The following is a 16,387-nucleotide window of genomic DNA, read 5'->3' as shown; positions in this document are numbered from 1 at the left end:
AAACAGATTAGTCTTTGATCTATTTGGGAGGTCATGCCCACATTCACATTAGCTATATAGTCCAACAGCATTATACCTGTTGACCAATGCTTCTTTAATGCTTAACGAGACAGACATTTCACATTATGGAAGTTAACTGTGAATGTTTTTCCTAAGTTTTGACAGAAAGTAAACACCACAAACTGAACTCAAGTATATAGTAAGGAAAGATGATCTTTTAGAGCATTCAACATTATTTTTCAAATACATTTTACAAGGCTTTCCCAAAATAGAAAGCTATCCTTTAATTGTACTATCTGGAAAGAATTTAAACCACTTGCTCTTTATCCTAATTAGTGCATGTGTAATTCTGGAGGGATGTGTGAACAGAAGGGAGAAGGCAAATTATTTTATCAAACATTGCAAATTAAAAGGCCACAGTTGTGTTGTGTGCACCCCTTATTATGGCTTAAAACAGTGAGAGATTTGCCAACGTCTAAAAAATTTGGCTATTTTGCCACTGTCCTCAACTAGCTCACTCATTTAAATAACTTGTTTAACTCATGTAGCTGATGGAGTTTGCAACCCATTGGTTGAGATGTTGCCTCGATTCACAAAAATGTAATTGGATTTCAAAGTTCACTCAAAGCCATCCTTGTTTGGGTAGTTTCTAGACAGATAAAAATGTGTCTGAACCAAAACTTAACCTAGCAAAGACACTGATAATCAACACTGAGGTGCTACTTACAGAATTATGTAAAAATAACAATAGTCAGATAGCATTCAAGCAGAAGTCAGATGATTTTATATTCTGATTTAGCCATTACATAATAATATACTTGAGATCAAACAGTATGTTTCTTAAAATTTTACATGTCTCAATTTGATTAGAAACACCACTAATAGACAAAATAAAATAATCAAAAGGATTACATTCCATATGTCAGCAACAAATTTAGGTCACAATTTTGAACATCAGATCATTTTTCAACTTTCAGTCAAACCCAACAGTGTTACCCTTAAATAACTCTGTACAAGAGTAGCCTTTTATGAGTTTTATAAAGTAGCTTCTGAAGAAATAAATGGTATAACAAAAATAAGCTGGAGCCATAAATGCATCTCTTTACCTTACCACACAAGAAAGATGGTGGATTTTATCCTAATTCATATAAATATGTATTATTATTTCAATAATAAATGCCTTTCTGAAAGCAACCATTTAGTTGTTATATGAAAGCTTGAAGACAAAAGTTCAAACCTCCAAATGAGACAAAGAATAACCAACTAAACTCACTAATTAAAAATATTAAGAAAACCTTTGCTTCAAAAAAATAAACACATTTGTCTAGCAAACACTCAAGAAGAATAGTTTCAACTCCAGCCAAGGTACAGGGTCTGAAAATAAACATTTATAGCAAGCCAAATCTGGAAGACAAGAGACTGCACATTAGAGACATTTACTGCTCCATATCATTGTAGTGTAAACACTTTTATCATCATTTCATAATAAAAATTCCAATAGCTAGAGGTCTAAACTCAGTATAAAATCTTGTAACATGAAATAATTTAGCTAGATAAAAGGAATATAGTTGGTTTTATTTTATCTGGCATATTTTCAGGATTTCTGAAACACCAAGTTCAGCAAACATAGTTCTTATTTTTTTTTTTTTTTAAATGAGGGGAAAAAGTTTCTGCCAAGAGTTAAGAAGCCAGGCTCTATTTAAAAAAATTTTTTTTTAAGTACATTAGAAATAGTTTTCAATTGTTACTTTCTTTGTTACATTAGGACTTGGCCATAATAATTTATCAAGAAATAAGAACCAAGACATAGTAACAGCCATTTAACTTATTTCACTTATGCTTTAAGACTGATTGGGTAAAACACTATTTGTAGAGAAGCCTATTAGACTCTGTGTCATAAATTTTAAGTGTTGAAAAAAGTACTGAAAATGTAGAATTTAAGCAACAGGCCTAGGGCATGGCTCAGGGGTAGAGTGCTTGCCCAACTTGTATAAGGCCCCAGATCAATCCTAAGCATGAGAGAGGAAGACGGGGGGGGGGGGGGGGGGGGGAGGGAGAGAGGGAGAGAGAAATATTCCTCTTAAATCAGGCATCCACATGATACCTGGGCTATCCAGAATAGTTTATTGGGTACTCTGCAACATTTAAACACTCCCGGGTATATGCTTTGACAATAATGATGTAAAAACATCTAAGTCAGTATGGAGCAATAGGTCTCAGTTTTTCAATATTTGTCAAGAAAACAACTTGTCAATATAAAAGCAGAAGGCAAAAGAAGAAATTAGGGCCGGTGGAGAGGCTCAAGCGGTAAGAGCCCCTGCCTAGCAAGTGTGAAGTCCTGAGTTCAAACCCCAAAGCTGCCCATCCCCCTCCCCAAAAGAAGAAAAATAGGTGAGTTTAAGACATGCAAAAAATCTTAAATATGTCTATTCTATAAGGGCTATGTTTAAATCATTTTTAAGGAGTAATAAGCTTGTGGCAATTTAGCCAGTCTAAACATGTTCAGATAAACCTGCAAATGCTTAAATTAACATCTCTAGCACCACTTACGCAATGGTCCAGTTTGAGGAAAGGAAGTAGCAAAAGCAGTGCTTTGGAGTCAAAGCTTCGACACTTACAAAGGTTTGACCTTGGCTAAGTCACAGTTCTCTTATACAGCTTCCTTTCTGAATTTTGTAAAAAAAAAAAAAATGAAAAAGAGGAAAGTAATTCCTGCCAACCTTACCTCACATAGTTGGTTGAAAAAGACAACGAACATGAACCATATATTGGAGGCAGGTGAACTAAAATCATTATTAATCTCACATTTCTGAAATCCAATGTAAGTTTCAGTGAACATTATACTTTATTGTAATATACTGTTGCGTGTCTATATAAAAAAGCCATAGGACTATGTGGATGATATAGCTATTACCTTATGCTATTGACTCCAAATCACAATTTTAATAAATACCTTGTGCTTTGATTATACTATTAACTATATAGGCTCATTATTTTAGGTGATATAAAGTAAGTTTGTTTAGTTTACAGAGTGGCTATTTTTTCATCAAATACCAATGAAAATAAGCACTTTGGCAGATAAACAGAGAACAATGTTCAAACAATTTTAAAACAAATATTTTTCTAAAATAATTTTTACAATTGATTGTCAATGTTCTGAGAAATTATGGCTAATATTATCACTCTTTAATATCCTTCATAGTGTTTTTTGGACACCTTGTACCCTATGTATGATCTATTTTTGAAAGCAAAGCTATATAAAATATTCTAGCGGGCAATGTATGAGAATGAGTGAGTAATTAGTCCTGTGTTAGTCTGAACATTGTTTCATTCAAATATTTTACATTTTAGAGCTTCCCTTGTTAAAGTCACATTACTAGGAATAAATCCTTCAAGAGATAATAACCAAACAAAATGACATATTATCTTATGTAAGAAGGATGTAACTCCATCGTAGAGCACATGCTTTAGCATGCAGAGGCCAAAGACTCCATCTCTAGCATACACACACACACACACACACACACACACACACACACACACACACACACACAGAGAGAGAGAAGGAAAGAAGTATGAGTTGTAAATGGAGCCACAGGCTCTTAAAAGAATGAACCAGTATTAAAAGGTTTTATTAAGGGGAATGAGTAGAGCTGCATTAAGCAGGTTAGAGAGACATACACCTGTACCTACGCAGCTCTGGGAAAAAAGCAAATCTCTTATGAGAGGCTTTTAAGGGCCAGGCAATATAATAGTAAGCATGATGACCTGGGGGAGTTGCCAACAGTAGGCATAGATAGGAGAAGCAAATCCCAGTGACAGTAGGCTCAGACTTTCATCTCACAAGATTAAACCCTTAAAAATATGAGCAAGAGAAAGTATGCATGTAAGAAAAAAGATTGAGTATTAGAACATACTGAAAATATACATAAAATGTTAAAACTCAATTTATTATCTCCATAGTCCAAGAGTTAACAAAGTATAACACTTTTGCTGTCTAGATTTCTATTATTGTACCCAAATTATCTTTCAAATGTAAGTAAAGTTTTGATTTTTTTAAAACAAATTATCACCAGGAATATATGATTCAGAGGTTCTCATTATGAGCATGTGAGCATGGGAATAAGACATATGAAATCACAGCACTTTGAAAACTAATGCTTTATCTTGGAAAGTAATGAAGACTTCTGTTGTTTTTAAAAAAGACATTTGCTCTTCCCTTGCTTCTCAAAAACTGCCCTAAATGAAAAGACAAATAAAAGAAACATAGTCTTCAACTTCAATTAAACTAGCACACATCTAACCACAAACCTCAATAATGTGGATGGACAAATGATAAATGACTACACAGAAAAGAGAAAGTTCACACTAATGTACCTATATAGCTACTGCTGGGAAGTAAGCCAGTTGGTCCAGAAAAACTCAGGAAATGTTAAATTTAAGGAACTAATTCAGGAAACCATTAAAAGATGTGTATCACAAAAATGAAAGAATACATTGGGCATGGTGCCATGTGCCTGTAGTCCCAGCTACTCCAGAGGATGAGGCTGGTGGATCATGACATTGAAGGCAGCTTCAGCAATATAACAAAATCCCCGTCTCTTATAAGAAAAATAAGGAGGCTGTGGATAGGTATAGCTCACTGATACAACACATGCTTGAGGCCCTGCGTTGTATCTCCAGCAATGCAAAAATAAATGAATGAACCAACCAATCAACAAACAAATAAATAAGAATAATGGGAATAGGAAACTTGTACTTCAACAAAGAAGATAGGCAAATCAAGTTCCTAGGATGACAGCAAAGTTAAAAAGCACTCAGGATATGGACAATTAGCTGGGCTTACAGAGCAACTTAGTTCTGTTTGGAGTAGGTGAGCAGAGGCTCCAACAGTGATGACTCCAAGGGAAAAAAAGTGACATTATCTGACAGGTCAGACAGAAAAACTGCACATATTTATTGGGACAGAGACAAATTTAAGTAATTTAATGAAGACCTCTTTAAAAGAAGATATTATTAGCTCTAAAGTTCAAGACAGGAAGGAAATCATCCGACTACAGTGAACTGTCTCTCCATAATTGTGCCAACGTGAGTACTGACAATAGATTTAATTAAAAATTTGATATAATTACATTGAGAGGACATAAAAAGGGAAAAGTATAGTAACTGAGCAAAAATCCTTATTTCAAATAAGATGTTAATAGTTAATGACTAAAACTGCTTAGATAAAGATAAAATACAGAGGTGAATACCTGATGAAATAGGTAAATGAGTGAAAGCCACTGTCTCTCAGAAGCAAGGGCTGGCAGTGGGGTGGAAGCCAAGAGATTATTATTATTATTATAAGAAACCATCTACTGTATTTGCTATATACTGGACTTTTTTCAACTTGATAAAATATAATTTAAAATTAATTGCAGATTGTTCATTTTAATTCATAATATACATTTGTATATCTCACTATATAAAGCAGTAGTGCTCAAATGAGAGAAATTCTGCCTACCAGAATTTATTACCAATGACTGGAGACATTTTTTGATTGCCAAAACTGGTAGGTGGAGGCAGGAGAGGAGTATGCTGACAGGTGCTGCTACAATGCACAGGACATCCCTCATGACAAAGAATTATCCTATCCAAAATGTCAATACTGCCAAGCTTGAGAAATCCTAACATTAAGTAAGTTTAAACTACAAGTCTAGCAAATATGGTACAGAAGGAAAAAACACTGTGAATTACTGTATAATTTACTACACTCTTCGATACATGGGTGTTATTGGTCCTACAGTTAGAAAGCATAAGCTGAACTCATTCACAAAGTTTTAAACTTTTTTTTTTCTTGAGAGACAAAGTCTCAATATGTAGCCCAGGTTGGCCTTGAATTTGTGATCCTCCTACCTCAGCTTCCTGAAGAATAAATTAATTTTTGGAGAAATCAAAAAATAGCTGGGCACCTGGTGACTCATGCCTATAATCCTAGCTATTCAGGAGGCAGAGATCAGGAGGACTGCGATTCAAAGCCATCCAGGGCAAATGGTTCATGAGACCCTATCTCGAAAAAACCCTTCACAAAAAAACGGGCTGGTGGAGTGGCTCAAGATGTAGGCCCTGAGTTTAACCCCCACAACCCCCCAAAAAATCCATAGCTTCCTTTGAGGTGGTGTTGCTGATTATGTCCTGTGACAACAGAAGTGAACAAAAGTGTCAATTGATCTTACATGTCGCCAATGTGATAATTTCACTTTTAAAGACTTTGAACTAGTTTGACAGCAAAACTAGTATGTAAAGGTCAACAAAGTTCCTGTTCTTGCAAAAAAACAAGATGAATAAAAGAAAACAAATTAAGAATTTTTCAAAAATAAAAATCAAAAGGTTTTGCTTAATTATTAATCATCCTAAGGTTTAATTTGTAGCCCTATTTTCAGGCATGGCTTTTTGCTAAGGAAATATAATAATATGAGTAATGAGAGAAAAAGGTTATCAACCAAGCTTGCTCAAAATTTGTGATCTGAAATGTTTCTATCATTGATCCCAATACATCCTTTTAAGAAATAAGGGGAATTAATTCTAGATATGTAGTTCAATGGTAGAATGCTTGCATAGCATGCACAAGCTCTGGGGTCAATCCCCAACACCAGGGGTCAGGGAGCCAGGTTGGGGGGAGGGGGTGCTGGGGAGAAATGGAGACCTTAAAAACAAACAAACAAACCACAACTGACCTCTGCAATTTATCTATTGATTCTGTGGGGGTATTTTGTTTGTTTGTAACAAATGTTTTTCAGAAGGGTTGGGAACAGAGGGTTTGTCATCTCATTTTTTCATTCCCCTAGGCAAAGGTGCCAACCTAGGTATCTTACTTAAGATTTAAACTAGATTTTAATTTTAGAATTTCAAGATAAACTTAGAAAACTTTTGGTCAAACTATCTTTTAAAAAAAACTGTTGAGGAAAATAAGGTGTAAGTAATTGAGGCTAAACTCATTTTAGACTTCTAGAAGTGACAAGATTTTTCTTCCATATCTCTGATTTGGCCAAGTGCTTTCAACAATAAGTTGCTGGACTCCTAAATGTTAAAGAGTTTAGTATTACAGCCTTATAAGTTTACATACACAGCCATTTCCCCTGGGTGACTACATGTTATTACTGGGGCTAGATCCAGGTGGGTTACTATACTATTATAACCACAACTCCACTCCACTCTGACCTTAGGCTGTTTCTGGACTTGGTTTCCCATAGTTTAGAATAAAGTCCCAAATCCTGAAAATGGCATACAGAGTCTTAAGTGAGTTGGCTCCTAAATACCTCTTCCAGACTGCAGTCACATGCCATTGTCCCAATTCACTACCTCAGCTCCTTCCAGTTCCTGGAAACTGCTATTCTCTTTCACCTTAGGGCCTCAGCATATGCTACTCTATCTGCTGAGAACACTAATCCATTCTATTCACCTACATGATTCTTACTTAGCCTTCGTTCCTGTGTTTGCATAAATGTCTCTTCCTCAGGGTCTTTCTTGACTCATAAAGACCTGTGATAGCATTCTCATTCTCACAGTTCCTATGACATTTTCTTAGTCTTCATTTTAACTGTGATTATTACTTTAATGTCAGTATTCCTTGCTACACTATAAGCTCCATGAGACAAGGGACTATAATCTCTGTAGTAGATTATAGCAATTTATACTTCAAGCCAGGTACTAAAAAAAATCATTATTCTGAATTCGAAATTCTGAACAATTTTGTAGTCTGGCCTCCAATATGCCCCATTCCACAGGAGGAGGTGAATTCAAGTATGATATATTTGATACATTGTAAGAATCTTTATAAATGCCACAATATATCCCCACCCAGCACAACAATAAAAAACAAAAAGAAGTAGGGTCAACACATACACACACACACACACACACACACACACAAAATGTTTGTATGCTTGAATCTCAATGCAGACAAGACTAAATCTCACCTTCCTGGCTCCTCCTCCCCTTTTAGGCAAGTCAGTAAAAGAAAATTGATGTCTGGGTAAGAGGTGAAAGATGTTGCTCAATATCACTTTTTCTGCGGAACCTAGCACCCTGTTTCTATTCTACCAAAACATGCTGTTTAAACAACCTTGTCTCTTACTAAATTATAGACGTCACTATTGTAGAGAGAGTATTTTGTTCATTTTTATACTGCCCTTAGTATAAATTAGTCTCTTAGTAAACGTTTGTTAGTTGAATGCTGAAATTCAAGATCATTAACATAATTATGATAGAAAAGTGATTCAAAAGAAGTAGATGAATCAACTCAAAAGGTTGTTTGTGAAATCAAGTTCATCTTGATGTACTATAGTCTTTGCACTCCTGTCTCATTCCTCTATCTACACATGGATATTCACAGTGCCATTAAAACTACAAAAATAACAATGAAACATCATTCTCCTTCAAAAAACATCTGTTAGATTTAGGAATTCTAATACTGCCATCATCTGATAGTATTCTGACATAAGAAAGCATTAGTTTAATGCTACTCTATTAATGCTGTCATCTTTTGGAGCAAGCACCCTGTCTTTTCCTATGTTTTATATAAAGCCTACAATGAACGGAAATCTATATAAGTGTATGTTTGCTATAAAAACAGTAACTAATGTAACAAAACTAAAATAGATGCTTGTATTTTTCAATGAACAATCTAATTATAAAAACTGATTACAATCTTATGTTCAAATAGTTTGTTACATTCAGAGCTAAAAGTTGTTTCCTATAAATTAAAAAAAGGAATTCACAGTAGTTATCATATGTCAATACTAAGATAGATATTCAGAATACTACCTAAATATTAAATAGTTTCTAAGTAAAATCTATTTGTGGAGTTGGGGCTGTAACTCAGCGCTTGCCTAGCATGAGGAAGGCCCTATGTTCAATGCCCAGCACAGAAGAAGAAGAAGAAAAAAAAAACAAAGGCAACTCAACATACTAAACTGCTAAAAAAAAAAAATACAAATACAGGCCAGGCACAGTGGCTCATTCTGGTGATACCAGCTACTCAAGGAGGTGAAGATAAGAAGATTATGGTTTGAGGCCAACAAGGGCAAAGTTAGTGAGACCACATCTCAACAAGAAAATGTGGGCATGGTGGCATGTGCCTGTCATCATAGCTATGTGAGCTCAGCAGTCCAGGCAGTCCATGAGACCCTATCTCAAAAATAACCAAAGCAAAAAGGACTGGGGGTATGGCTCAAATGGTGAAGTGCCACCTATATGTATGTGTGTGTGTGTCTGTGTCTGTGTGTGTATACTTTATTACCTTAATAAGTTATTTTAATTACTGTAAGAATACTTTAGTTTTTTGGGGGGAGGAGACAGGGTCTGCCTTGTTGTGTAGTACAGGCTGGCCTGGAATTCACTATGTAGCCCAAGCTGGCCTTGAACTTCCAATCTTCCTGCCTCTGCCTCCCACATACCAGGATTACAGGTGTAAGAGCTCTTCTAACAATTAATAGTACTTTCAAATTTTATTAATCATGAAAATCTTAACATTACCACCTTAACATTTTTAAAGCACACAAATTTTTAATTGTAATTTATGGTTCATAAATGTTTCCTCAGAAGAGTAAAGGCAGTATACTTGCAAAGGGAGAATAGCTGTATATACTATTAAATTATTTTTAAGAAATACAAACAAAATGCAGTTTTAAAATCGAAATATTATACCATGTCTCAAGAGCTATGTCTTACATCACCAACTTGAAATGTGAAGGGCCGAATTACGATGTCAACAGCTTTTGTAGCTGTAATTGGTCAAAGAATTTGTTTTAGAAACCCATTAAAAAGGCAGCTTTGTTACACTGTGATTTAATTGCATTAAAAGAAAATAATTCTTTTAGTTATACTTTCTCACTGACATCTATTCATATAAAGACCCTGGTTCACTCTTATGCCCCCTCAAATGCTTTAGTCTAGGGCACAGAAAGTTTTCTTTTAAACTATTACACGAGTAAGTATGTTCTTATAGAATGATCAGAAGCATCTGGTGAAAAAAATCCTCCCTGGGAAAGTTAGCTTAATGTTTGCCCTTCAGAGTGGCCCATTATCAACATTTCATAGTGGCTTTCTTTATTTCCAGGTCCCTAAGGTATGTGCAGTAAATTATGACTGGAACTAAACAAGTCACACTTGGCTCCAAAATGAAATTTTCCTACCTCTACTTTCTAGTCCCCAAGGTGGGAAGAGGAAATCCTGGTCACAGCCAAAGAAGTCATATTTTTGGCTCTAACATACATTTTCCTGCCTCTCTAAAAGCCAAACTCTGCTATTGAGACTATAAAGTCTTAAGTTAGCATTTTAAACTGTATTTAAAATTTTTACTTCCATAATCTTTCTTAGATATAAGAAAAAATTAGTATCATAAAATTAATATCATTGCCTTTTTTCCCACTCAAATCACTTTTCTAACCTAGACACTGATCTGAACCTCTTTAAAATGGGAATGGTAAATGAAATATACAATCTGTCTTATAAAATAGAATAAGACAGAATGATTTAAAATTTTCATTTATAAGTAACTTCCATTTATTTCTGCATGAGTTGAATATTAATGTAAAAGAAAACTATAAAGTTCTGGTTTAAAGTCCAGCTATTTGAAGCACAGTTTTGGAAGAGGTAGTTATGAGTTCATCATCTCCTTTAATAAGGAACAAGAGTATGTCAGACATACCCTAAGGTGACATGTAGAGTCAAATCTATACTCTTCCTTGAGAGACTTGTTAATGCAATTTGGCAAGTGTTATGGGACAGTCACTTTTTTTGATTAGGTTATACTGTATGGCAAAGGGATGGCAAATTGCTCTCCCAATTACAAGTTGTACAAGACCCTGTCTTAGCTGACTGATGTTAGGAAGCATACTGTTAGCCCTGAAGAAATAAAGTGCCATGCTGTGAGAGGGCCTATATGAAGGCCACATAGTGGGAACTTTAAGTAGCTTCTAAAAGCTAATAGTGGCCTTGGTTGGATTATAAGGAATCTTAGTTATATAACCATAGGCACTGATTTTGGCCAATAACCTGAATGACCTTAAAGGAGGATCCCAAACACCAGGTGAGAACACAGGCTTGTGGAACTGAGCACAGGACACAGATAAGTATAGCCAGACTCATGACCCATAGAAATAATAAATGTGTGTTGTTTTAAGTTACTATGTGGTAATTTGTTACACTGTGATAGAAAACTAATATAAAGAATGACAGCCAGTATATCAATATGACACACCTTTCTATTTATTATGTTCTAGTATGTATTAGATAAAGCATTAAGATGCTATTGGGAACTGATCACTCCCTTCTATACCTTCTTAAGTGACTTAGGACTATAATAACACACTGTACTGCTTCTTTATGAATTATACTAATGTTTACTACCATTTTGCTTATCATTAAACAATTACTATTATCACTGTGCCTTAATTAGTCTCCAGGAATGAAAGTTAAAAAAAAAAAAAAAAAAAAAAAAAAAAAAAAAAAAACCAAACACAATCTTAATAAGTTTACATTAAACTTCTATTAAGACATTTATTGAAAAGGCAATATTTTAATTATACAGAAAGATGCTTAAGAATTTGTCCCTATCTTTTAGATGTAGCATCTAACAGATTACATAACATATTTACAAACACTAAAATATAACGTAATGAAGGTTTTGCAGTATGTGTTTTAAGAAGTAATAAAGAACACTGTTAAAGGCAACTATAAATAAATATAAAAACCAATAATATTGTACTTTGGGTTTATAACTTCTCCTGCTCGCCTATATTATTTAAGAGGGAAATGCATAAGATAATAATTATAAATTATACACATGAGAACACAATGTATAAAGATCTAATCTGTGACAATAACAACATAAAAAGGAAAGATTAAGATGGCAAGTTTTGGGGATTTATTTTTGGAGGGCTGGGGGTTGAACTCAGGGCCTTGTACTTGTTAGGCATGTCACAGTCCCTTTTGCCACTATTTATTTTTCAGACAGGGTTTAGCTTTATGTCTGAACCACAATCCTCCTATTTGTTCTTCCCTGCATAGCTGGATTGACAGGCTCACAACACTTTGCCCAGTCATTGCTTGAGATGGGGGTCTTGAAAACTTTTTGCACAGGTCGGCCTTGAATTGCTATCCTCCTGATCTCCGTCTCGCAAGTAGCTAGGATTACAGGCTTGAGCCACAGCACCTGGCTAAGGTAGCAGTTAGAACCCCCAATATAAACTAACAAAATAACTAAAAAATATACACAAAAGATAAGAAGAAGGGAGTCAAAATACAGGTTCAGAATCTCTAATGTGAAAATCTGAAACTAAAACTTTTTGATCAATAACCTGAAGCCCAAAAAGTTTGAGTTTGGAGCATTTCAGATTTTCAGATAAGGGATGCTCAATCACTAAAGACTGTACAAATATTCTAAAATTTGAAAAACTCCAAAATGTGAAACACTTCTGGTCCCAAGCATTTTGGGTAGATATGCTCAACCTATCCAAATCAATCGAACACACACAAAAAAGCAATAATGGAGGAATTGAGGTACAAAACGCATGTGATACACAGAAAACAAATAGCAGAATGGCAGAAGTAAATCCTTCCCCTCCCTGTCAGTAATTATTATCCCATCAAAAGGCAGAAATTGGTAGAATGCATTGAAAAATCATGCTCCTAGGCAAACCCCTACATTACATCATACAGAAAAATTCACTCAGAATGGATCAATTTTAAAAACCATAAGCCTCTTCAAAGGAGACCTAAGGGGCAAACTTTCATGACCTTGGATTGCCAATGGTTTCCTAATGATGACACCAAAAGCCCAGCTAACACCAAAAAATATAGATAAACTGGACTTTGTTAAAATTTGAAATTTTTATATTTAATACCTCATAGTGGCATACAACTAAATATTTTTAATAGCTTGTGCTGTCCACTTGTGCACTGTCATCAGTGCTCTCAATGATAACAACGGCAGATAGAGAAAAGTGGTAGAAGTCACCAAAGCCAGCAGAAGCTGGAAGGATTAGTTCATGAATAATCGGGTGACATACCTCCTAAGGACTTTCAGAAATTTTGAAGAGGTCCAGAGGTTACAGAAAGAGAAAGCGATCAATAAGGGAAATACTGCTTCTTACTGTTAATATTACCCAAAGACTGCTATGGCCTAAGGAAATAAAAGTAAATTTTTATAATTTATAGTGTTGACTAAAGTACTAAAGATAAAGAAAACTATACTACTGAAAGAACTCCTGTTTTGGTATGACACCTGAACTGCCTGTATACTGGGAGGAAAGATATGGGTCATACTTAGTGGGTCAGCCCAATGGGTAGAAAAATCTCAAGTTTTGATCTTGGATTGCTAGCACCTTCAAATGAAATGAAAGAAAATCCTTGTCGATGGAAGACAACACCAACTGTGATGGTCAATTTTAAATGTGGGCTTCATTAATCTGCTGGATGCCTAGAGAGCTGGGAAATCATGACTTCTAGGTGTGTCTGTGAGGGTATTTCCAAAGAAGACAAGTGTGTGGGTCAGCAAACTAAGTGGGGAAGACCTGCTCTGAATGTGGATGGACACTATCCAATCAGCTGCGGGATGGGATGAAGAGCAGCTCTGTTCCTCTGGAGCTGGCACATTTTCTGTCACTAATGCCCTTGCATATCAGACAGCAAGTTCCTCAGCTGCTGGACTCTTGAGACTTACACAGGTAGTCCCTTGGTCGGGGGAGGGGGCCTCTGGGACTTTTGGCTTTGGGTTGGGACTTCATCATCTACATTCCTAATTTTAAGGCTTCCAGCTTCTTCGACTGAGCTACATACTAACTTGTAGATGGCCATTATAGAATTTTTCAGCCTATAATCATGTAAGCCAGTCTTGAATATGTATGTATGTGTGTATACACGTAACGCAACAGATACATTTATATATATTTCAATTAATTCTGTTTCTCTGGAGGACCCTAATATAATATGTCACCCTAGGCTTAAAATCACTAATATAAAGAATTTTAAAAATACAATGTTTAGGAAACAAGCCACAATAATGATACAAAACTTTTTGGTTAAGATTAAGTAACTGGTTTAGAAATGTGTCTTCCATTATAAGCAGTAGGAAAACTGAGCAAAATAGAGCAACTGCTTTTGGGAATAGACAACAGGTAACACAAGACTATTATTCTGGAGATAAGGGAGTCCATTAGGTAAACTCCATTATTCCCAGCTCTCTGTCTGGATATAATTTTCTTACCACAGTACACAGCACAGTGGCCCTACTGAACTGAAGTAGGAGAGTTCTGGAGCAGTTAAAAAGGGCAGAGAGAAGAAGAATCTAGATAGAGAAAGGACCCTAGAATCTCCTACGGGACCTCTGAGTCTGCCACTAAGAACATGATAAAACAAACTGCAGAACTCCACATTCAGCATTTCTGACTCAGGAGATCTAGAAGAGAATGAAAATCTGTATTTCTACCACGTTCCCAGGTGATGCTGATGCTCCTAACCTGAGACCACACTTTGAAAATCATTTGTATTGTGCAAAAGACAGGATAGATTACAAAGGAAATATATCTTTTCTATTAAACCTTTCCTACTCATTCATATTCTACAGAGAATTAAAGTATAATGTCTGAGGACACACACACAAAAAAAAATACAATTAACTACACAAAAACCAATGACTTCTATGATAATGAAACATCTTAAGACTTTGATGGCCTACCTGTAGATCTTTCACATTTGGAAAAGGAATTCCTATTGTTATGACAGCACGGGCATTGTCATCTGAGAAATCCAGACCCTCACTCACTTTACCACGACAAACTGCTATGAGAAGGGCTCCATCTTAGGCAACAGAAAATAAACATTTTAAAAAGCACACTCAAACTTCTTACAAGTTTCATATTCTTGTCATTTTGTAAGAACTAATTAAGTATTCATATTAGCAAATTTTAAATAATCAAAATAAAACACCATTATGAGATTTAGTTTCTTTTTGGAGTACTGGAATTTGAACAAAGGGCCTTATGCTAGCTAGGCAGGTGCTTTACCACTTGAGCCACTCTACCAACCCAAAGTCCCCTATAAGGGACTTTGTAAGTCCTTTGTAGGTAAGAGAAACAAAATTAGACATAATATGATAGCGATTTACAAACTATGCATCTCTCAGATAATGTATACAGTAAAACCACAGAACAACATGAGCAAGAACTAAGCAAGTATGAATCAAAAAAATTGAAGTTTCAATCATTGCCTTCCCTCCATAAAATAAAATTCCCAGAACTTAAATAACTCTGACTTATTCTATTCATCAGATTCAATCATTATTGTATTGCAAAGTATTTAAAACACATGCCTAGAACACTATATATACTCTTATCTTTTCAATGATATGAAGAGCCCTCCATATCAAACTCTTATGGACATTCTCTAACATAGAAATTGAACCCTCTGTTATATAAGATTTTTGGGTAGGGTTTTGTTTGTTTGATTTGTTGATTGGCTGGTTGGTTTTTTGAAAAAGGGTATCACCATGTAGCCCAGGCTGGTCTCAAACCTGTAACTCTCCTGCCTTGGCTTCCTGCGTTCTGAGATTACAAGCAGGCACCACTACAACCAATTCCTCAGTTCTCAGGCATGTTTTGAAAGCTCAAGTTTATCTTATTTAATAGAATATGGGCACACAGTATACTGTTTTCATCAACATATGTCTCATTTGGTTAGTGAAGAAAATATTTATAGTTATCCTAACTACTTTCTTGCACAGAATATTTCAGGTAGTATATGGTAAACTGTGGGGCAAATAACTGAATGTGTGTTGTTTTTTAAAGTTGCATTGGCATACCCAAGTGAAAGAATTACAGAATAAATCCAAACAAAAGAATTTCCTAGCTTTCTTATAACCTAAGATTAAAAAATTTGAAGTAAAATTTACTTAAAAGATAATATGAACAAAATTTAAATAGCATTAACTTCTTGCTTTATAATAAAAAAGTTTTTTTTACTGACCATGAAATAATTTCTAATTACCTTTTTCTCCTTTGTACTTGATGGCATCATAGTACACCTGCAGTAATTCATCAAAATCAGTTTTTTCTCCTCCTTGTGGTTCTACAATAACTGTCTTCACCAATTCCAGATTATTCCATAAGCCAGTGTAAAACCAACGTTCTTTTAATTTTTCTAATAACTAAAAGGGGAAAGAAAAAAATTATTTTTTATGTCCAGCTCATCAAACTTACCCTTGTTTAAAGCCAACTGGACTATAACATGATGATGGCAAACATATTAACCGCCTATGTCTTTTTCATCTATAAAATGAAGTAAGCAATATCTCATAGAGCTGCTCCTGAGTTATGTCATTAACTGATGAGGTTTGAATGGTGCCTGG

At 35.1% G+C, this 16,387-nt stretch overlaps 1 protein-coding gene across 6 annotated transcripts in view; it reads right to left on the bottom strand.

Annotated features, from left to right (window-relative positions):
• Positions 1 to 16,387, bottom strand: part of Brip1 (BRCA1 interacting DNA helicase 1) — a 135,810-nt gene that overhangs the window by 34,630 nt on the left and 84,793 nt on the right. For all 6 annotated transcript variants that reach the window (XM_074046231.1, XM_074046235.1, XM_074046232.1 and 3 more), the window contains 2 exons: positions 16,027 to 16,186; positions 14,720 to 14,841 (listed from right to left, as the gene is read on the bottom strand). In XM_074046231.1, the coding sequence (XP_073902332.1) occupies positions 14,720 to 14,841; positions 16,027 to 16,186 (282 nt within the window). The remainder of the gene's footprint in view (positions 1 to 14,719; positions 14,842 to 16,026; positions 16,187 to 16,387) is intronic.

The sequence above is a fragment of the Castor canadensis genome, chromosome 11, assembly GCF_047511655.1.
Source record: "Castor canadensis chromosome 11, mCasCan1.hap1v2, whole genome shotgun sequence".
NCBI lineage: Eukaryota > Metazoa > Chordata > Mammalia > Rodentia > Castoridae > Castor > Castor canadensis.
This window is presented reverse-complemented; position numbering and strand designations above follow the sequence as displayed.